At 41.0% G+C, this 24,403-nt stretch overlaps 1 protein-coding gene across 1 annotated transcript in view; it reads left to right on the top strand.

Annotated features, from left to right (window-relative positions):
- LOC124145165 (ATP-dependent DNA helicase Q4-like) overlaps positions 1–24,403 on the top strand; it is a 436,547-nt gene that overhangs the window by 394,360 nt on the left and 17,784 nt on the right. Inside the window, exon 16 of the mRNA XM_048397431.1 lies at positions 23,258–23,375. Coding sequence (XP_048253388.1) covers positions 23,258–23,375 — 118 coding nt within the window. The remainder of the gene's footprint in view (positions 1–23,257; positions 23,376–24,403) is intronic.

The raw sequence follows: 24,403 nt of genomic DNA, 5'->3' as shown, positions 1-24,403 counted from the left end.
AGTTGGCAAGGATGGGAGTGGGCAAGGGTGGGAGTGGGCAAGGATGGGAGTGGGCAAGGATGGGAGTGGGCAAGGGTTGGAGAGGGCAAGGATGGGAGTTGGCAAGGGTGGGAGTGGGCAAGGATGGGAGTGGGCAAGGATGGGAGTGGGCAAGGGTGGGAGTGGGCAAGGGATGGAGTGGGCAAGGGTGGGAGTGGGCAGGGATGGGAGGCAGGGTGACAGGTCGTTTGCTAGTGAGGCAGTTTACTATGGCTTTGAAAATGTTTTATGGTGGACATGTAGAGGACGTTTCCAAAGCTGAATCATCAGTGACAAAAATGATGTTGCAATTCCCCATATTTACTTGTATGATACCCGTGTTTTCCAGGTTAACAGTTGACTTGCCTTTGCATGTGTTTGTGATTGGTGCCACCAGCAGGGCAGGATACACTCCCCATTTCTGATAGTGATTCATAAACACATGCTGATATTGTCGGAATCATAAATAGAATCTGCTATCAACAGAGATTTTTTATGGTACTTTTAATGAATTATTCTTTCATGTCGGCTCTAATTTTTGTCAATCTCATTTAAATCAGATTAAGTTCTCGCTGCCGCTAAACAAAGATTTGAGAACATCCCATTTAGGGTCACATCAGAACGACCTTTCACGAACTTTGACTGACCACTGAAATTACTAACGAGAAGTTGACATCAGCCCATTAGAAAGCAGTTTTCTCGAGCTTTACGGCACTCATTTCAACCTGGCGACTTCCATTTCAGATTACGCTTGAAAAATATGTTGACACAGTTTTCGATTAAAATTTTGAAAACTGAACAAACGAACATTCCGGAATGTCTAATATATGGTTGCGATTGTATGGCAGTGCTTCCCACGTACGGTGCAACGCCCCATCCGTTCAAATGTTTATCCCACGGAAGTGAGAGATAGACAATAATTTTGACGGAATCAGTCGTATGGGCCGTACCTGTCATTCGGAATACCCCGTGTTAACTTTTTCGAGGTTGCATGATTAGAAAACACATTTCAACTGTCACCTTCATGATCTGGTAAGCGTTGCTTTGATTGGTCGGATGAAATTTCGTTTAGACGTGACCCATAATGGGATGTCCTCAGATCTTTGTTTAGCGATAGCGAGAACTAAGATCTGATTTTAATGAGATTGAATTTTTGTCAAAGCCCAGCTATCTCCTGTAGGCCTTAACTGTGGCACCTCATATAAGCAAACTGAAGTACTACTGGCCCACACTCACCTCGGTGTTAGACGGAAAATGTTACCATTACTATAACTAGCTTACTTTGTCAGTCAGAACAGCTTAGTTGCTACTTTCGTCATAATAGGCCATTTTGGTAACTGATGGAAAAATCCCTGTATTAGCATTATGTGGGACTAGTGATACTGCCATAGAGATATTCAATCAGGGGGATGTAGCAGGGATGTAGCATGAGGGAGGAAGGTTAGTCAGTTCGTTAGTGGTTGTACAGTCTGGTGATGCTGTCCTGAAGAGGCAGAGCCAGGACAGCATGTCTAATTGACGGTCATGAGAGATGTCGCGTCGCCATGAGTAGGCTCATCGTGGGTACACGTAGTTAACAAGTGCAGGTAGGTTATCTGTGCTTGTACAGGCATTGGATGACTCCCAAATACATGTATAATTTTTTTCATGATAAATTATAAATTTTGGCCTCCCAAACCCATTTGCTATGTCAATTTGTTAAACAAACATTTCACACATAAACAAAAAAGTGATATTAATTTAAATTTGTTTAATTCAACTTCTTCATGTTAGACTTTTTGTTTCAATGTTGAATCCCAAAGCTAGTTTTAGGGGAAAGGAACAAGTCTCCTCATATTTAACCTTCAACATTCCAAAATGAAATCTTGAATGTTTCTAGTCATTTCCCTGTGTTTTAACCCTTACTTTCCCAGGTCTACTAATACAGAGAGTTTGATACTTATGTATCAAGCATGATTAGAACACTGATAGACATTTGTGGTTATTTTTATTAATTTAGTTTGAAGTTTGAAGATTTGTTTTACAAGGCAATAGTTATTTACTTTGAAGTTGTGTTTCACAAGGTAAATCGATTTTCCTGCACTTTTATTGCAATGCTGTGTTTTAAGGGAAAGGGTAAACGTCCTGTGTTAATGACTGGATGGGATAGTCAGTGGTCTTGTCATTTATCTGGTTCGTGTGACAGACATTGTGGAAGTGTTTTCACTTCAGTAATGGCAGCAGTTTCAAGCTGACCTCCCACACATTTGAAATAAAGACGGATGGACGTAAAACCCCACAATCCATCTCATTGTGGCAATTGTTCTGAAAGCTCTCTCGTTATCCATTCATCGTCTTCCCCTGGTCGGATGCAGAGCAACCATTGAGGAATCTCTGGCAATATATATGTTCTACAGGGATACTCCTCATTAATGGCCATTTCCTCAAGGGAGTGGAGAGCTAATCCGTACTTCCTCAAGAAGAATGCAGACCAACAAATTCACGCGTATTGCCCAGTAAGACCAACACTTCTAATAACCAGATGTGCTTATGTACCAAGGAATCAATATGACAATCATTGAGAGACAACCCCCAATCGTCACACACAAATACCAGTTGTAAATTAATTGGATTCTTGCTGGATAAACACCTTGGAGATGACTGGATTTCTGGAGTGTCCAGTCCATTCCAGCCACTTAACCAAACTACAGGATCATACTGCCTGCACATACTGCTTTCATGGGTATTTGGATGGGGATGACCCAGTCAATGGGAATGTACAGTGTCTTGATGGAGTGGCTTGTTTGTCTGGTTTCTGTTGAAAATACATGTTTACCATTCTTAACCTCAAATATTATTTACAAAATATTTGTACCAGTCTGTCAATATGTTTGTTTTTTATGTTCATATATGTTTTTGTTACTGTCCTTGAATCTGAGTAAGCTTGAATATTTCAACGATCTGGTGCCATGATAATCTTCAGATATGGAGTAAGGGTAAGCATTAAGTTGTTTATTTGTTGGTTAATGTTGCAATCAGCAATATCCAACAATATGACAGCAGCCTGTAAATAATCAAGTCTGGACTAGACAAACCAGTGACTGATATTATGAACAGAATGTCATGTCGTTGGCGTACGATTACATGCAATCAATCAAGTCACTGAGTCGGACCACCTGATTCAGTAAGTATGATCAACATTGGTTTCTGGGATCAATTCAAATCCAGAATCTTCATGGGACCTCAAGATTCAACTCCATAGCAAATGCCATTCAGAGAACATAATTTGCAGATGTGTTGTAGTAAAAATTCTCATCTTAATTATGTTACCTAATTTATTACAGTGAGTGAGTATAGTTGCTTTTAGCAATATCATGGCAGGGGACACCATAAATGGGCTTTCGGGTCTTTGGCATGTTGCTATAAGGCTTTAACCAGTAGGCTACCCCAACGCCCATTTTCATTACAATGTGTGACGGCCTCCGTGGTCTAGTGGTAGAGCGTCTGCCCGGAGAGCGGAAGGTCCGGGGTTCAATCCCTGTCCGTGTCTTACCAAAAGACGTTAAGAGATGGAACTTGTTGTTACCCTGCCTGGCACTCAGCATTAAGGGGCTAAATCATGGACTGGTTGGCTTGGAGTCAGTATACTGTGTCTGAGTGGGGTATTCATGTTAAACTGCAGCATGGTATCTCAGTGTGCTAGCACTATAAATCGGCATCAGTCCTGACTAGTACAAGCAGCCACTCACACATGTGCATGCACGTTGCTATATGAGTGTAAAAATCATGGACGCTACGTAAAACCCAATTTCACCTCACCTCACCTCAACTCACCTCACCTCAACTCACCTCACCTCACCTCATTACAACATGTTGTAATGAATGTTAGGTTTTATAATGTTTTATGAGCATGTGTTTTAAAATAGTTCTCAGTCATGAGTGAAAGAAACCTCAATGAACCTCAAGAATAGAGTCATAGGGCTTGGAGAGGGAGTTTAATTCCTGCGACAGCTCCTCATAAGATCTAATTTTATTAACTAATTCTGAAGTCTTTGCAAGGCATTTGGAAGTGATACACATAAGGAAGAGAATTTATGGATGTCAACTTCTTTATTATGAAGAACAACATTTCGGAGTAATATGCTTACTCCTTCATCAGGTGAATTCCTCATCATTAAGAAGTTGACATCCATAAATTCTCTTCCGAATTTCTGAAGTGGTCATATCTCTTACATCAGTGTATCACACCAAAACCACAATGAACGGTTAAAGAACATAGTCAGAGGGTTTGGAGAGGGATTGCATTTGTCAGCTCAACAAGTTGGAAGCATAAAATATGGATTTTTGTAAAAGTAAAATTCCATTCCATAATACATGACCTTTGTACCAACGTCACCACGTGACGGGCAGTATGACAGCTAGGGACTCAGCAGTGACAAACATGACTATATCCTTAAAGGGAAGTTAGATTCTAATTTAGGCTTATCTTTCCCCCACTCTCAGTTGTTTAACATCTGTTTCTGGAACATTAACGGGCTGCTTGCAAAAACTAAATTTCCGTCATTTTCACTCTTTTTAGAACAATTTGATATTTTCTTTCTTGCTGATACAATGCAACAAGATATTGAAAAAATAAGATTTTTATTTAAAGACTATACATGTTATGCTTGTCCAGCAAAACGGGTTAAGCACTTTGGTCGTCTTTCATGGGGAGTTGCTCTGTATGTGCGCAAGACCTATGTTCAGTATGTGACAAGAATCCACAGTGACTGGGATAACTGTGTGTTTGTGAGGCTTGAGTCTGACGTGAAACCCCCCACCCGGGGTGGACTATATGTGCTTCCGGAAGGGTCCCCGCTATACCGCGATCTGGCGGGTGATGACGGAATTGATCAACTGGAGACTATGATATCTTGTATGAAGTCTGAGTATGGCACAGACATTGATATGGTTCTATAGGGGGACCTTAATGCACGAACTGCATCCCAGGATGATTTCATTTTAGAGAATGAAAGTGATGTTCAATTGCTGGATCTAGGAGAGAGTTATGAAACAGATATGGTCTGTGAAAGAAGAAAATCAAAAGATAAGAAAACAAAGTTTGGTTTGTCATTATTAAATATATGTAAACAGTGGGGAATTCATATTGTGAATAGAAAGAAACCAGGTGACTTGGAAGGCTGCTTTACGTACATAGGCCCAAATGGGACTAGTTAGATTATTTTCTTATGCATCTTCAAACAGTTTTAAAGCTATCAAAGATTTATATGAACACAGCAGAACGGAGTCTGACCGCCTGCCCATATCCTGTCAATTGTTACATTCTATTAGTCAGCAGCCGTCACCGAGTGACCAGGAAACATTAATTACAATGAAACTTCCCAGATATGTGTGGTCCGAGGATGGATATAAGTCCTATATAGACAACATCTCTTCCCCCCTAGCGAAGGGGGCATGGGTGGCCCAGTCGTCTAAGGCGCCGCGATTCGCTGTGCAGAGTTGCATACCTTGGGCACGCCAGAAACCTATGATTGTGGGTTCGAATCCCGGTTCGCCCCGATTATATTTCTAGGTTTGTCAGCACCATACCCGTGCTCGTGGGTTTCACCGAAGTGGTAAACGTCTGAGACCTGCATCACTTCGGGCTTTCCTCCCACATTAAGCTGACACGCCGCGATAAAACTGGAATACTGTTAAAATTTTATATGAGGAATGTCAGTCAAAAAACAAATTAAATATGATCGATTAAATATTCTTCGAAAATCAAAAACGAGTCCAAATGTGATTTTAAAAAGACATGTAAGGAAAAGGAGATTACTTTCAATAAAGATATGACAGATCGCATTAACTCCGTATATCCTGTCGGATTTTATATCTGAAGATGAAGTAAGATGGGCCATTAAATCGTTAAAACCAGGGAAAGCTCCAGGATTAGATGGTTTGCCACCGGAGTTTTATAAGTATGCTTTGCACGTCGTTCCATATATACATCTTTTGTTTAATTCTATTTTGGATACTGGAATTTTCCCCACTTCATGGAATATTGGAATAATATTGCCGCTTTTCAAGAAGGGAGGCACGTCTGATCCTAATAATTACATGGGCATTTCACTGCTTAATGTAATGGGGAAATTGTTTACATCCATTATTGAACGTAGACTACAGCAGTGGTTGGAAGTAAATGAAGTTTTAACAGAAGCCCAAGCTGGTTTCAGACACAATCATTTGACTAGCGATAATAGCTTTGTTCTACAGTCTTTATAATTAGCGCAAAAATATCTTCAAAAATCAAAGCATCGTTTTTATGCTACATTTGTTGACTTCCGGGAAGTGTTTGATTCCGTTGATAGAACTAAGTTATTATATCTGCTTTTATATAAAAAGGCATACATGGCAAAATGTTTAAAGAATATGTATGAAAATGTTTTTGCTTGTGTTTGTTCGGGAAATTTTAGAACTGACGTATTTCAGACCTCCAGTGGAGTCCGACAGGGCTGTATGTTAAGCCCTCTGTTATTCATATTCTTTATAAACCAACTTGCAACCGATTTAGATAATAGTGTAAGAAAAGGATTTTTTTGTGAATGAGTTTATTGATGAAATCAAATTGTTGCTGTTTGCGGATGACATTGTCTTAGTAGCGGACTCTGTAATTGAGTTACAGAGAAAATTGCATAAATTGTGATTCTTTTTGTGATACTTGGGGTCTGGTAGTCAATATGGATAAATCAAATATAATTGTATTCAGAAATGGTGGTGTTATTAAACGAGTTGATAAATGGTACTATAAAAATACAGAAATGAAAATGGTAACATATTATAAATACTTGGGCATCGTCTTTTCATCACGTCTTCTATGGTCTAAGGCCTGTCAAACCCTAGCGACACAGGCCAAGAAAGCATGGTTTCCTATTTTTATGTTGGCTAAGTTCTATCCATACTTGTCATTTAAGATAATTGTTTCTATATTTGATAGTAAAATAGCTCCGATTGCTTGTTATGGAAGTGAAATTTGGGGATTTACATTTAGAGAAAGTATAGAAAAAGTCCAAAGTTCTTTTTTAAAGTTATATTTGTCAATCAGTAATAAAGGATCATCTAATGCAGTTCTTGGTGAAGATGGCCGTTAACATCTAAGTGTTATTTATTTCAGCCGATGTATAAGATGTTGGTGTAGAATATGCATGAATTCAAATCGACTTCCACATGCTTGTTATAAAATGCATAAAGTACAAGATGATAATGGTAGTGTTAATTGGGCATCTCATGTGAGAATGCTTTTGTTTAAAACTGGTTTTGGTTATGCCTGGATATCGCAGGACTGTCGGCATATACATTGTTTTATGGAATTATTCAAGAGAAGATGTATTCACATTGTTGTACAAAACTGGAGTCAAAAGATTAACAATTCTGTGTTCTTGAACCATTATGCGTCATATAAATCACTATTGGAAACTGAACTCTATATAACCTCATGCTTTGATAAGGATCTTGTAAGAGTTTTGGCGAAATTTCGATGTTTAGCACATGGTTTAAGAGTACAAAAACAGCACTTTAGCAAACAGTTAATATAACCTGAATTAATGTTCTGTGATAATTGTGATTTATTAGAATTAGAAGATGAATATCATTTTGCACAAGTTTGCCCATATTACGAGAAAAGCAGAGATAGTTTAATTCCTTGTTATTTTCATCATTGTCCATCAAGACAGAAATTTGCCTCCGTGATGTCTAAAAAAAATGTTAATGTTATGAGGTTTTGCTTTTTATCTAAAGAGAAATTTGCCAGTTTACCGTCAAGCAGAAGTGTTAATCTGTATTAAAGATAGTTTTATTTAGAGATATACACTTTTATATTTAGAAATTACATAATACGTCCACATGCCACTATCGTACTCATGTTATAGGAAAGAAATTGTTCTCTTGACCACTAGGCCTTCAATACTGAATAAACTCTCTCTCTCTCTTTGTACCAGTATGAAGGTCATTTGCTCCCATTGTCATGGCCTTCTTGATGTCCTCATCCAGACATGTCAATACACATTTCACTGACAGCCGTATCATGTCTCCCTTCAACACAAGTGGCACCAGCTTAGGATTAGGTCTTGGAGAAGGCCTATAATTGGACATTGCACTATCAGACTCAGTGCCAAGCTTTGATGTCAAGTGCACTCATTGCAGGATGGTCCTGGAAACTTCCAGTGCCCATCCACTTATGTAATATTGTAACATACCATGCATAATACTTGCAGTCAAGAATAGATCTGGCCTAATCTGTATCTGAAATGACCATCCGTCTGAAAACTCTTGACTCATCGTATGGAGTGAGCCGGACACTGCAAGACACTCACTGCTGTAGTGGGCTCTCCTGAAGGTGTTCAGTCAGGCTGTGGCACGGTGCATTGTCTTTCTGCTGCTGTGAACTTTACACATGATCCTGCACCTCCTCCTGAGTTACAGGGCGGGCGGGTAGCCTAGTTGTTAAAGTGTTCGCTCGTCACGCCGAAGACCCGGGTTCGATTCCCGACATGGGTACAATGTGTGAAGCCCATTTCTGGTGTCCCCCGCAGTGATATTGCTGGAATATTGCTAAAAGCGGCGTAAAACCTCACTCACTCACTTACTCACTCTCCTGAGTTCCAATGAAGGAGTTCCAGTGCAGCTGTCTGTATTGGTGACTGTCTTTACCAGGATTCACAACTTGGCAGGTCTTTGGATAAATGGTCTGGTATATTGATGTGTAGAAATGTTTGTTTGCTTAACACGGCACTCATCAATATTCCAGCTTAATGACAGCGGTTTGTTAATAATCGAGTCTGGACCAGAAAATCCAGTGATTGACATCATGAGCATCAATCTATGCAATTGGGATACGTCGACATGCATCAAACCAAGTCAGCGAGTCTGACCACCCAGTTTTCTTAGTTGCCTCTTACGACAAGCATAGTCGCCTCTTACAGCACGTTGGTACATACAATATGTGGATCCTTTTTCTGGTGTCCTTCACTATAATATTTCTGGAATATTGCTAAAAGCGGTGTAAAACCACCATACTCACTCACTCACTCGCTCATAGTAACGGGGAAATCCAACCAAAGTAGTATTATAGTGCTAGCCCTCTGAGATGTCAGACCACACTCAGATGCAGTATGCTGATTTCGAGCCAATAAGTCCTTGTTCTATCCCTTAGTATCGTGTACCAAGTAGTGTAACAAGTACTATATTTTATAACTTCTGATATGAGGTGTGGTGAGGTGAAATGGGGTTTAACGTCATGTTCAAGATTGTTGTACTTATGTAGCGACGTGCAGGCATGTGTGTGTGTAGCTACTTGTACTTGTCCAGACTGATGCTGATTTTATAATGCTGGTCACTGAACTACCATGTCGTAGTTTAACATGAATACCCCACTCAGACACAGTATACTGACTCCGAGCCGACCAGTCCTTGTTTTAGCCCCTTAATGTCAAGGGATCGAACTACTGATCCTCCAATCTCCAGGCTGTAGATGTTGCGTTAAGTTACATTACATAAGGACAATACTTAAATACTATTAATTTCAACTCACTCACTCACTCACTCACTCACTCACTCACTCACTCACTCACTCACTCTAGATTGGCATGTACAATTTATTTGTTACATCTAAATTTCATTTAGTATGCATTGTAATATGTCCTATGTCCTATGTCCTAGCGGTATTAACATAAGCGCTTCACTTGTTTACCAATCAATGTTCACACTTTTGTGAAAATAAATATGTTTAAACAAAGGTACATTACATAAGGATAATACTTAAATACTATTAATTTCAACTTACTTCATCTTACCTCTTGCTTACCCGCTCTCCTGCTCACTCACTCACGCACGCACGCACGCACGCACGCACGCACGCACGCAGGCAGGCAGGCAGGCAGGCAGGCAGGCAGGCAGGCAGGCAGGCAGGCAGGCAGGCAGGCAGGCAGGCAGGCAGGCAGGCAGGCAGGCAGGCAGGCAGGCAGGCAGGCAGGCAGGCAGGCAGGCAGGCAGGCAGGCAGGCAGGCAGGCAGGCAGGCAGGCAGGCAGGCAGGCAGGCAGGCAGGCAGGCAGGCAGGCAGGCAGGCAGGCAGGCAGGCAGGCAGGCAGGCAGGCAGGCAGGCAGGCAGGCAGGCAGGCAGGCAGGCAGGCAGGCAGGCAGGCAGGCAGGCAGGCAGGCAGGCAGGCAGGCAGGCAGGCAGGCAGGCAGGCAGGCAGGCAGGCAGGCAGGCAGGCAGGCAGGCAGGCAGGCAGGCAGGCAGGCAGGCAGGCAGGCAGGCAGGCAGGCAGGCAGGCAGGCAGGCAGGCAGGCAGGCAGGCAGGCAGGCAGGCAGGCAGGCAGGCAGGCAGGCAGGCAGGCAGGCAGGCAGGCAGGCAGGCAGGCAGGCAGGCAGGCAGGCAGGCAGGCAGGCAGGCAGGCAGGCAGGCACTCACTCACTCACTCACTCACTCACTCACTCACTCACTCACTCACTCACTCACTCACTCACTCACTCACTCACTCACTCACTCACTCACTCACTCACTCACTCACTCACTCACTCACTCACTCACTCACTCACTCACTCACTCACTCACTCACTCACTCACTCACTCACTCACTCACTCACTCACTCACTCACTCACTCACTCACTCACTCACTCACTCACTCACTCACTCACTCACTCACTCACTCACTCACTCACTCACTCACTCACTCACTCACTCACTCACTCACTCACTCACTCACTCACTCACTCACTCACTCACTCACTCACTCACTCACTCACTCACTCACTCACTCACTCACTCACTCACTCACTCACTCACTCACTCACTCACTCACTCACTCACTCACTCACTCACTCACTCACTCACTCACTCACTCACTCACTCACTCACTCACTCACTCACTCACTCACTCACTCACTCACTCACTCACTCACTCACTCACTCACTCACTCACTCACTCACTCACTCACTCACTCACTCACTCACTCACTCACTCACTCACTCACTCACTCACTCACTCACTCACTCACTCACTCACTCACTCACTCACTCACTCACTCACTCACTCACTCACTCACTCACTCACTCACTCACTCACTCACTCACTCACTCACTCACTCACTCACTCACTCACTCACTCACTCACTCACTCACTCACTCACTCACTCACTCACTCACTCACTCACTCAAACTCCCCAACTCACTCGTGGTGTAGTAGTTTGGCTAGAAACAACAGTCACTGAGCTTGGTGTTACACCGGGGTAAGCCGTCTCCACAATCCAGATGATCTGCTGTCACTTTAAGGCCCTCTCCATTGTCCACATAAAAGGAAATAAGCTTACAGTGATTAGCGGCCATCTTGAATCAACATGTTAGTGGTGCTTGATGTTGTTTTTGTTGACGGAGGTGTTCCAATCTGTCTGGTGAATGTTGACATACAGTATTAGGTTGAGCCCACATCCATGGATAATTAACACATAATTCAATAGAGTTGTCTATCACCTCAGATCAAGCACCAATTTGCCCTTCCACCATCTCACACTCCCTCCTCACTCACTCCCACACTCAATCCTCCCTCCATCCATTCATTTGTCCATCCATCAGTCAGTTGTCAGTCAGGGGTGCAGTGTTAAACAACAAACATTAAATTTAAAGAAGATGAAATTTGTTGGGCAGGAGTGAGTGGCTGAGAATGGCTTTATGCTGCTTTTAGCAATATTCCAGCAGTATCACAGCAGGGGACACCATAAATGGGTTTCACACATTGTACCAATGTGGGGAATCGAACCTGGGTGTTTGTTTTTACCACTAGGCTACCCCAACTCCCTAGCTGGAACAAAGGGGCGGTTGGGTAGCCTAGTGGTTAAAGCGTTCGCTCGTCACGCCGAAGACCCGGGTTCGATTCCCGACATGGGTACAATGTGTGAAGCCCATTTCTGGTGTCCCCCGCCGTGATATTGCTGGAATATTGCTAAAAGCGGCGTAAAACCATACTCAGTCAGTAGCTGGAACAAGCATGTCTGTACAACTTCTTATTTTACCAATGGCCCAAGAATTCAAGTCACACATCTAAGATTGTGTGAGATGGACATGCTTACTAGGGCTGGGAAGGGTAACTCGGGTACGGGTGGGTAGTGAGTAGGACTCATCACCCGGACCCATGGTTAGTCATGTGATATATAGTTTAATGACAAAAGTTATCTTGAACTCTATGTTACACTTAAATTCACTAATGTTCGCATTTCTTTCTGACTAAGGGGCGGTTGGGTAGCCTAGTGGTTAAAGCGTTCGCTCGTCACGCCGCAGACCCGGATTCGATTACCGACATGGGTACAATGTGTGAAGCCCATTTCTGGTGTCCCCCGCCGTGATATTGCTGGAATATTGCTAAAAGCGGCGTAAAACCATACTCAGTCTTTCTGACTATACACCCCTTCTCCTGACTTTTCATATGGTTGAATAAAGATATAACTTAAGTCAACTTCAGTGTATGCATGACCAGATCGTTTAATACATGTATCTAAATACATTTTGCAAGTGCTGTGGTAAAAAAATTGTTTTCTCAGTCGGACATTTTGTACCTATCTCTTGAGACCTACAGTGGGTACCCGGGTAGAGTCGGGTAATAGTGGGGTGGGTACCCGGGTAGTAAATTCGGACTCGTCCCAGCCCTAATGCTTACCCATGGTTCCTGCTACACACAATGATTCCAGCCCTGTGACTGTCGGTCAGTACTCTATGGTAAAGTATTGGAGTGTGATGGCTTTCATGGATTTGACACTTACATTTTTATAAGTGTCATGTCATAGCGATACAAGTGCTTCTTCCTCGAAGGCTTTGAGGTCCTGAAATAAAAGCCATGGGTATATTGCCGGTTTCTGAATCCCTGGTGTACTGTCAATATCAAAATAAGATTTGATTGTTTTGGGACCGACCATTGGATATTCTGGGATTATGTACGGAGACTAGATATATTTCAGCTATAGCTACAAAACCAGATATTGACCCTTAAGGTTACACACAACCAAATGTTTTCCCATAGACTTCTATAGTAACGTTATGATTTTTTTAAAAATAACTAAGCATTCAACAGCTATTACCTGTACGTGTGTGCACAGTTTGGCCTTAGAGCAGCAAAAAAAAATAAAAAAATGACTAGCTTAGCCAGCTCCTTTTCCGAGTACCGGAAGCTAAACACACCACCCCCAGTTTCGCACCAAATGTCACCTACTTGAAAATAGCTCTGGTCACATTCAGTAAAGGCATCATGTTGAAAAAGACAGTACTAAATATAGAAAAACATGGTCAGTTTTAATAACTGGATGGATGTACATTTGAAAGACATAAAAATCTTACAGAATATCCTTCAATCACAGCCTGCAGATATCTCTGGTCTGCACTGAAGGCTCCCTACGAAAACTGCACTGTCCAAACTGGTTCTGATTTGGTGTAGTAGAACCTTAATATGTTTTTATGAAAGACCAATGTATTTTTTGTGGTTGAAAAATTCTTCTTTTCCATCGTTTCCAATTACTTTTTTCAAGCTTTTTCTTGGAAAATGTATTTTTTATATAAAAAACTTGAACCAGCATATTTGATGTATAATTTTTTATTGATGAAATAAACTTATATGAACTGTTGAAACAGAAGTCTTCAGGACACAATCATATATTCATCCTATTGATTTACAGCAGTATGCTACACATATTTAGATTTGTCTTTAAAATCCAAACATTTTTAGATTGTTTACAATTAGAGCTAATCGTGTCTAGCATGTGTTAGGTTACGTCAGATTGGTGAGACACCCCAGTTATTAGACATGCAGTTAAGCGGAATACTTTTTCCTCTCGTCCGAATGGGTGGTCGCATCAATATCTAATATCAATAATAAGGAAACCCAGAGTAGAACTACAGACATGCCAAACTTTGAATTGGTATTGACCAGATGTTGTCAATAATGAATACTTATACTACAGTATAAACAACCCCAGTGGTGGAAACTAACACAAGTATGTTTTGCTTCAGATGAAAATGCTGTGAAGATCCGGGGTAGAATAGGTCTACAGCAACCCATGCTTGCCGTAAAAGGCGACTATGCTTTTCGTAAGAGGCGACTAACGGGATCAGTTGGTCAGGCTTGCTGACTTGGCTGGTGCATGTCATCGTATCCCATTTGCATGGATTGATGCTCATGATGTCAATCACTGGATTGTCAGATCCAGACTTGATTATTTCAAACCACCGTCATATAGCTGGAATATTGCTGAGTGCGACAATAAACAACAAACAAACAAAGAAACAAACACTTTGTTGGAGGGTGCTCGTGTCTTGTATATTGGATGAGGGGGTCACGTGACCACATAGACTGTATTTCAGAAATGACATAAACTACTTCAATGTTCATGGGGGAATTCAGCCTATGACTTTACTTCAACTCCTGTTTGACACATCTACATCACGGATGAGCCAATTAGCAAGGATGACTGACACAGGTGACTCTGTTGTTTCTACAGTAGGTTCCTCTCATATTCAGTTAACTCACACCAAGTGAAGTCAGTTCTGATAAGCATTGTTATTTTACATGACGTACAGGATGTGTGATCTTAATAAACTCTACCAGTCACTCCATCCTCCCACTCATCATCGTCTGGGGATTTGCCACCAGGTCAAGGGAGGAGTTTCAACTAGTCGTTCAGCATCTTCGATGATCCAGTTTTGTCGGAAGAGGCGATTGATGGGATCGGGTGGTCGGGTTCGCTGACTTGGTTGATGCATGTCATCGATCCCAAAACAAAATGTCTCCATGAGATTATGATGTACACCTGGGGCTCGTTCTCCAACTCAGTTTGTTTTTTAGCCCGGTTTGAATGACAGCACCAAAAATAGACATCCAATCAAATTACAGTGTTCTTTATTTAAGCAGTATTTGTGACATTTGACCACTTTCGAAATGGCATTTCTGTGATCATAGCTTTCGGCCATGGGAGCAATGCCAGTTTACACTTGTCAGAGGAGTACACAAAGTATGTGATCTAGACAATCAGTTGTCAGATTTTCAATTTGTGGAAGCCTTGGTGGCTGAGTGGGTTAATCGCTGACTTTGTGTGCTAGCAATTTGGTAACTAACTCTGGAATTGAAGGTTCGAATTCTGGATGGGACTCAACCCAAAAAGTACTAGAATCTGTACTTTGCTCAGAAAATGTTATCCAAAATGTAACTTTTGTTACAGGTCATTGCTATGGCATGTTGTTGCAGATACACCCTGAACATCGTATTGCATTTGGATTCCATCTTTGTACTCAGGAAACATCTTTTCCAACTACAAAATAATTTTAATAGTCTTGTAATATATTTAAACGTAGCGATGGCTTGCTTCGATGAGGCTGCAGCTATGAATGTACGTCCATGCCAATCTCACGTTTAAGAGTAAGTGAGTGAGTGAGTGAGTTGGGTTTAACGCTGCTTTTAAGAGTATTCCAATTATATCACTGCGTGTCAGCTTAATGTGGGAGGAAAGCCCGAAGAAGTGATGCAGGCACGTTTATGAGAGGCATTTTGATTGGTTGTTTATTTCAAGGTCATTAGTGAGAGAAGTTAGTTGTGTTGTTTTGTGTTAGCGATTAAGAAGCTGGAGGTGGTGACGTCACAGTAATAATAGTGGTGACTGGGTACAGGGTATTGATCATGATAGATTGGAGATACATGTATTATACACTGGATAACCGAAGATGGTCACCCAATGGGAACTTGTCCGTTGACATGATACTGTTTTGCTTGGTGACATATATACGTTTATATTGTTTTAGGACAGTGAACGTTTAAACCAATTCAATTACATTTTATTCTGCCAAATACAGCCTACAGTGTATGAATGTGTTGCTGTTCAAAGATTTTACGCAGCTTTAATTTTGTCTGTTCCAAAGGGAGGTTACTCTAATTGTAAGTGACCCCAAAAGCGTTATGGCCGAGATTTGAATGTTGATGAGCTGGCTATGAAGACTTTAGAGTCGTGTGGTCATATCAAACAATTCACAAATACTTTACTGGATATTTCGGACCCAAGTAAATTTTTGTGAGAAATTTGTTGGAAGTGTTATTTTTATATGTTTTACTGAGGAGTTCCTGCCTTTAAATTTCCTGTCATAGGATTCATACAAATGGAACTTTTGCATTTAATAATTAAGTTCCATTCCTATGAGTAATTGTAAACAATAATAACTTCACAGACTGCTTTATCATATTAAGACTTGACATCATTGTTTCTGAATTTCTGAACATAGAAACCGGTGTGCACACTTTGCATGAATGTACTGTGCGGATTTACACAGAATGGGCAGTGTTTTGTTCATTTTTAACTCCATAAATGCGAAAACAAATTGAAGTTAATACTTAAATACATTGACCTTTCCTAAACCTGTGTCAGTCGGCTGGTTGGTCACCTTTGGTGATTCAGGGATACCAGTGTAAAACCTACTGCAAATTCCACGTATTTAAAAAAGATGCATCACGTTGTCCTGAAAGCTTGATAAGACGGATCACTCTTTGATATACCATCTGTACACCAGCATCACGGCACAGATAATGCTGATGCGTGAGAGTTCATTCAATTACTCAAATACCAAGTCACAACCGATTCAGTCAACATTCAGATGAAGTGATGGAGATATGATTAGAAATGGTATTCGTGACTTAGAACAGTCAGTTCTTGAGCTCTCATCTGCCTGTGTTAAATGCCAGCATGCTGCCATATCACTACCTCGCAATAATTATAGACAGGGTATCAAGAACACCTATCATGTGCCAAGGTTACAAGTTATCTGTGATTTTCCTTCAATCTATGAGCAATCAAATCTCCATTCGGCTTCTTTATGGTGTTTGTACAACCCATGAAGGATCACAGTTCTCAAACACTTCTTGTTGTTATAGATTCAACCCTTTGTGAAGACCCTACTTTCAGACAATCAGTACTTTGATCATTGCAGTGTTCCAGTGATCGATTGATCCTGCATGGTGTGAGGTGAAATTGGGTTTAACGTCGCGTCCAAGATTATTGCACTTATATTGCGACGTGCATGTACGTGTGTGTGTTTGTGTGGCTGCTTGTACTAGTCCGGACTGATGCCGATTTATAGTGCTAGCTCACTGAGATACCATGCCGCAGTTTAACATGAATACCCCACTCCGAGCCGACCAGTCCTTGTTTTAGCCCCTTAATGCCGAGCGCCAGACAGGGTAACAACAAGTACCATCTTTTAATGTCTTTTGGTATGACGCGGCCGGGGATCGAACCCCGGACCTTCCGCTATCCGGGCGGACGCTCTACCACAAGACCACGGAGGCGGTCTTTGACCCTGCATGGTGTCACCATGGTACGTGTTGTGCTGGCTGTTTCTACAGCAAAAACTTCACCAAACCTTTAGTTTTACTTTAGTACTGCAAATCTGTATCCTGAGGATAAGTTAGAACACATTTTCAAACAACAAGAGATCTAGTCTCCTCTATTTGTTTATGAGACTAAAACATATTTTCCTTTTTCATTGGTGATGCTATTCTACACTAGGGCTGCAACGAATATGCTATGAGGCCGATATGATATGTATCACGAATATAGGGTAACGAATATGAATATTTATTCATGAATATACTTACAGGTCATCAGTTGTATTATTTATTATATTTAGTGAAACAATAACAAAATAAATTATTTGACATGGTTTGATCATGTTGACAGTGTTACTGATTTATTATAATATTATACATTTATATACTACACTCAACATCATCTCACTCACTCACTCACTCACTCACTCACTCACTCACTCATTCACTCACTCACTCACTCACCTGTTCAAAGCTCTGTTACACCCAACTGTCTTCACCATGATGTCCTAGTGGCTCATATTGTCCCACCAGAGAGTCTGTCTTCATACCGAGAGACTGAACCAATAACAAGTAAAGCACCTGTTCCTCTCCTTTGAAAGAAGTATAAATCAGTGCCACATTACCCTAAAAGCCTGGGCGGATAATAGATCTTGGCATCAAAAGTCAGCAGTTCTCTAATTAAGTCTAAGGGATTGGTAGCAGCCTAAGCAGTGTCAATAGTAAAAAATGTTACGACAAACACAACAGTAATTCCAGGATGCAGACGATGTTGAAGTGTGATGGTGTAGATGTAATTGCTGTTGTTGATGCTGTGGTATAAAAACGATATGGTGCCAAGTCAGTGTGTTTTTAGTGTAGCAAGTAATGTATTGCATTCATAGGGCTGCTCTCAAAGTGGCCCTTGGATGATGTTAGACAAGAGTTTTGTACTGGTGACTATTATAGCTGAGATCTAAAGGCTTTGTGGGAAATATTCATTCCGAGACTGTGATCAGTTTTTAGGTAATATGACAAAACAAATCTCCACATACTTGTTAAATATCTCATATTGGAACTTTGGTACGTCATTTTCTGGCAATATTCTGATGATTAGTTATGAATGTTGGCCGAATTCATACATATACATATTTATGTATTTATTAAGTTTCTTAGTCACGAAAAATGAGAAAGGAAGCAAAATTTAGAGAGGAAAACAATATACACTCTTCAAAAAAAGAAACGCACAGGTAGATTTTTAGTAAATTTATTTAACCTAATAAAATAGATATATTTAATTTAATATCATAGATACAAATATGAAATTTTGGAGCTCGATATTCACATGTTGTCATTGTACAAGGGCTTTGAAAACTGTTCTTTGTCATGTCACATAAGGCCACAAGGTGGCGCTGAACTCAGTATCTCATGTGACCGCCCCAGGCAGCAAGCACGGCTCTGCATCTCCTCGGCACTGACTGGATAAGTGTGCGAATTCTGTCCTGTCCTGCGCCATTCTGTGCCATTCTGCGCCATTCTGCTTGTAATGCGTTGGCCAGTTGTGGGAGTGTCTGCGGCGTGTTCTGACGTTGATGTACACATCGATCGAGTTCATCCCAGACGTGTTTGATTGGGTTGAGATCTGGAGACCCCGATGGCCAGGGCAAGTCGTTGATGTTGGCATTATGAAGGTAGTCTGCTGTGACACGAGCTGTTTGTGGTTCAGTATTGTCCTGTTGAAACAGCTCTCTCTGGTGGTCAATGATTGGAAGAAGGTGAGGTTGAAGAATTTGAGAAGATGGTTCCTGACAGTCTGGTCCGATACCCTCCTCAAACCAGGACTGTGTCCTGCAGTTTCCGTAGCTGTGGCATTGCGATAACGTAGGTGGAACAGTCTAATGTAGAGATCCTGTGCAGGGGTGGTAACTCTTGATCAGCCAGTTCTTGGACGGTCTGCAGTCGAATTGAACTGTGTGTATCAGTCACAAAGGTGGCAAATGGTGCTGTGGTGGACGTTGAAGTGGCGTGCATTTCCCCTCTTTGGATACATCCTATGGCAATGTTCTGACATTTTTTAACTTGAAAAATGTTGACAATTGAATGACAAATTATTGGCTTTTGCTTGCCTTTTTATAGCCACTACCACGAGTTATGAATGCCATAACTTTGCGCATACATTTTGATTTACTGTTTTCTTCCATGACATTTCTGAATAAGTGTGAAAACAATGTCGTTTAAGACAATTGACAATGGCCACGTTTGGATGCACCGTTTGTCGAATATCAAGCTACCAACATTTTCCAATAACATATATCCAATTTATATACCTGATTTTTTGTGTAGTCAGGTTCAATGAACTACATACTACCTGTCGGTTTCTCTTTTTGAAGAGTGTAAGGGTTGGTTTCATGTCCGCCTCTGTGGGTCTTTCTTTCAGTCTTTTTGTGTGTCTCTATTTCTTGGTCTCTTTGTCTCTATCTCAGTAAATTAGTCTCCGTGTCTCAGTCTGGTGAGACAATGCTGGTGGTCATTTCCTGCCTCAGTTTGACCCAGAACTCCTGTGCATTGGTGAGGTGGTGAGGTGAAATGGGGTTTAACGTCGCGTCCAAGATTATTCCACTTATATAGCGACCTGCATGCATGTGTGTGTTTGTGTGGCTGCTTGTACTAGTCTGGACTGATGCCGATTTATAGTGCTAGCTCACTGAGATACCATGCCGCAGTTTAACATGAATACCCCACTCAGACACAGTATACTGACTCCGAGCCGACCAGTCCTTGTTTTATCCCCTTAATGCTGAGCGCCAGACAGGGTAACAACAAGTACCATCTTTTAACGTCTTTTGGTATGACGCGGCCGGGGATCGAACCCCGGGCCGACGCTCTACCACTAGACCACGGAGGCTGTCCCTGTGCATTGGGACTGGTACCTGGGGAACTGTTCTTGTGAATCTTTACAGGTTGATTGGCTTCTCTGTGTCATTTACTTGTGACACACTTAGTGATGATAATGTTTTAGTGAATGTCCCATTGCTGACACACAGTATTATATTTGAAATACTGGTTGGAGTGTTGCTCACTCTATGATATGTGTCAATAATATAGGGTAACGAATATGAATATTTATTCATGAATACACTAACAGGTCATCATTTGATGTATTGTTTATCATATTCAGTGAAACAATAATAAAATAAATTATTTGACATGGTTGGACCATGTTGACAGTGTTACTGATTTATAAAAATATTATACATTTATATACTGCACTCACTCACTCAACATCACCTCACTCACTCACTCACTCACTCACTCACTCACTCACTCTATAACTCACTCACTCACTTTCCAGAGAACTTTGTGTCTCTTCACCCTGATCATGGGTGTTTCACCATATAAAAACTACTGCTGATAATGTACCTCCTCCATTCGTCTGATGTGTCCTTTTTTTGTCAACAAAACCAACCAATGGTAGTAGTATTTTGTTCTCATTTTTGAGGATGTCTACAATTTTCACAAAGTTTTGTAAGACGAGAGGAGTATGTTTTAGAAACTTAAAAGGAATTTGGATTTCTTTTCCTACATGGAACTTGGACACTGCTCTGTAATTTCCTGTTTTCACATTGAACTCTTTGAGGTTTCAGAGTCAATGAGCTGATTCAGAGTAGGTGTTTGCTTGTAAAGGACATGGGGGCAGCAGTCTGAAGTCTCATTATTATCCAAATAGGACATTTCTGTGCTGACCAAATTACAATCGCTTGACATCCGTTTGGAGACAATTATCCCATGCACAAAGGTAAATGTTAGGTGGTGCCAGTGGACAGTGATGAATGCCACACAAGACAGTGTCTGTGACTAGGTACTTGGAGAACATCTGTTCTAATTTGCAGGAATTGTTGTACTTGGAAATAATGTTGTTTTTTGCCAGTGAAATGAGAGGCAGATTGTATTATTCTGTTTTCTTGTCTGGGGTTCAATTCTGCAAGACTATTTACCATGACATTAGGTTTGGGCGATGTGTATTTTTAATATATATTCTATTTGTTTTATGTGTAGGATAAAACATGACAGTGGTCAGGGTCAGGAATGTAAATTCCAGGGAAGATGGACAAGGGAAAGTAAGACCTGAATGTAAAGTTTGAGGTTTTATTCTTGATTATCAAAAGGATAACTGAAAAATAAAATGTTTTATTTAGCTCGCAACCATGATCAAATATGACAGAACATATTGAGAAAATGTGTCATATACTGAACAAAATCAAATACAAAAGTTACATAGTTTGTCCCCTAGACAGTAGTAGACTCATCCTAGTCACTCTTGCAACTCAAGTTTCTCGTAACCAAATTGAGATGAGCAGCTATTTCTTTAAAACAAATTCATGATTTCTTTCTTCTTGCTTTTTAAATGCTTCAGATATGATAGCACAGTATGATAAAAACAAATGTATTTTGTAACAAACCTTTCCTGAGTATGACTTCAATATCATTCCGCAAGGCCTCAATGGCTGAATTGGTAGTGAGCTTGCTTGATAATGAAATACCATGAAGTATACAGGAAGGTTTCATATCTTTATAAGGTTAATGCAGGTACTATATTACTGCTAGAGGTTTGTAAAGACCTGACCGCCTTTTTGGTCTTGTGGTAGAGCATCTTCCCGGAGAGCAGAAGGTCTGGGTTTGATTGGATTTGTGCATGTCTGAGTGGGGAATTCATGTTAAACTGCAGCATGGTATCTCAGTGGAATAGCACTATAAAATCAGCATTAGTCCAGAATACTGCACCCACACTCCCACACCCACACCCACACCCACACCCACACCAACACATGCACACTCACGCAGGCACGCACGCACGCACGCATGCACGCATGCACACACGTACGCATACATGCACGCACGCACACAGATTGTTATAATGCTTATAAATACTGACTTAAGCAAACTTACAGGTTATTATGAAGTTTGTAAAAACCCACAGTGTCTAGACCTTGACTTTATTCTTGGACATGTCAACAAGAATAACTTCAAAGGCTGCTTTTTGAATCATCGATATTAAAAATATGTAGTCAGTGATACGAAACCAGTGACAACGATCATAACAATAACATAACACAAGCCCCACCCCCTCTGTTGTCAGCCATTCAAGAATTGGTAGTCCATTAGTGTGCATCTGGCCTAATTGCTTCTGGGTTTATAGAAACATAAACATAAAAAGATTTGCTTGCTTAGCCAATCAAATGCCAGGGAACCACTTAAAGTTATTTATGTAGAAATAATGTCATGCGTGGGAGGATTATGGTGAAGATTACTGTCAAGGGTTAGTGCCTTGCAACATAGATGTTCAAAATGATGACAAAGCCATGCCACGATGCCTTCCCCAAGCAGATTACTTGGGAGCTCGAGGTTCAGGTTGTGGAGGAGTGAGAGTTGTTTTCTTCCCATTATTGTCTGATTACGAAATATGACCTATTTCTGAATGGATACCCATGTGTTGTGTCCATTCATTCAATGTGTATTTTGTATTCAGAGAAATAATAAAGTAATGATTGACAGTATTAATATCTTCTATTTTTGTATTATTAGTCTATCCATTCTGTGGATAGTGCACATAGCATCAGTCTCAACCGTTGATGTTTTAACTTCTCACTGATATATTGCCATCCTGCAATGATCTATTGCGATGCATCAATGTTTTAATCGATTGATACTCTCCTAGATGGCTCAAATTAGTACATTAGGATGATCTGAAATAGGCATGAGACGTAGGAGCATTGTGCATCTTTGATGTGACCATATGATGTCTTTGAAAATGGAAATTTTGCAAGATGACTGTGTTTTAAATAACAATGTTTTGTGCTTGATATTGATGTTTCTGTATTTGTTTTCTTATTCAGACAGATGAGGATCTCAATCAAAAAGAAAATGTGACATTACCATCTCGAATATGTCCCGGCCACGAGAGGGCATTGCCGATTGACAGAACGGTCACTGATCTGGATATTCGAGAGGAAGGTTAGTCTTGTTTAGAACTGATTTCAGGTAATTACTGGGGCACACGTGGCCAAGTGGTCTAAGGCACAACAATATGTATCAGAGTTATGTCCCCTTATTCATGCCAGGATCAGCTGCCAGTAGGTTCAAATACCAGATTCAGCTGAGTCACTTTGTATTCCCTCACACATCCCTTGCTCCTGGTCAGTTTTCATAAGAACAGGCCCAAAAGCCCAGGCCTATCACCAACTTGTCTTTGTGCTGTGACTTAGGTAACTCCTATGCTTTATGAGGTTATTTTCTGAACCGAAGACCAGATCATTAAAATAGGTGATCATATTAAATAAATTATTCATCATATCTTCATTCTCACATTTAAAAAAGTCTGCCTCCTATAAGAATTGTTTACAACCTGTTAGATGTTCTTGGAACAAGCTAAAATGGGCAGTTGATTGTGAGATACAAACAAGGCTCTACTTCTTCATGTGAATACAATGGCCATGTATTGCATCTTCTTTTGATTGGTTGGTTGGTTTGTTGGTTGTTGGTTTTGTTGTTTTACGCCGCACTCAGCAATATTCCAGCTATATGATGTCAGTCTGTAAATAATCAAATCTGGACCAGACAATCCAGTGATTAATATCATGAGCATCGATCCAAACAAATTGGGATCGATGACATGCATCAACAAAGTCAGCGAGCCTGACAACCCGATCCTGTTAGTTACCTCTTACGACAACCATTGTCACCTTTTACGGCAAGCATGGGTTGCTGAAGACCTATATTCTACCCCGGACCTTCACGGGCCTGATCTTCTTTTGAAGCCATAGAAACTTTTGCACACATTGTCATCAAAGTTAGCTGCACATCCTTTTTGCATTCTAGGTAGTCTATCTCACAGTCCTTGAACCATATTATTTCCCCTTCTGCCCAGCCCTTACTATAATGCTTTTGTCCTAAATGAAGCAAGTCTAGATTTTCCACAGGTTCAGATTCTGAGTCTTCCATCTCAATGGGGGCTCCTTTTCACTTAAAAAGTGCTTGTTTCT

This window comes from Haliotis rufescens, unplaced genomic scaffold (assembly GCF_023055435.1).
Source record: "Haliotis rufescens isolate VD_foot unplaced genomic scaffold, xgHalRufe1.0.p SCAF_17, whole genome shotgun sequence".
NCBI lineage: Eukaryota > Metazoa > Mollusca > Gastropoda > Lepetellida > Haliotidae > Haliotis > Haliotis rufescens.
The sequence above is the reverse complement of the archived record's forward strand: the minus strand, read 5'-3'. Positions and strand labels throughout refer to the sequence as shown.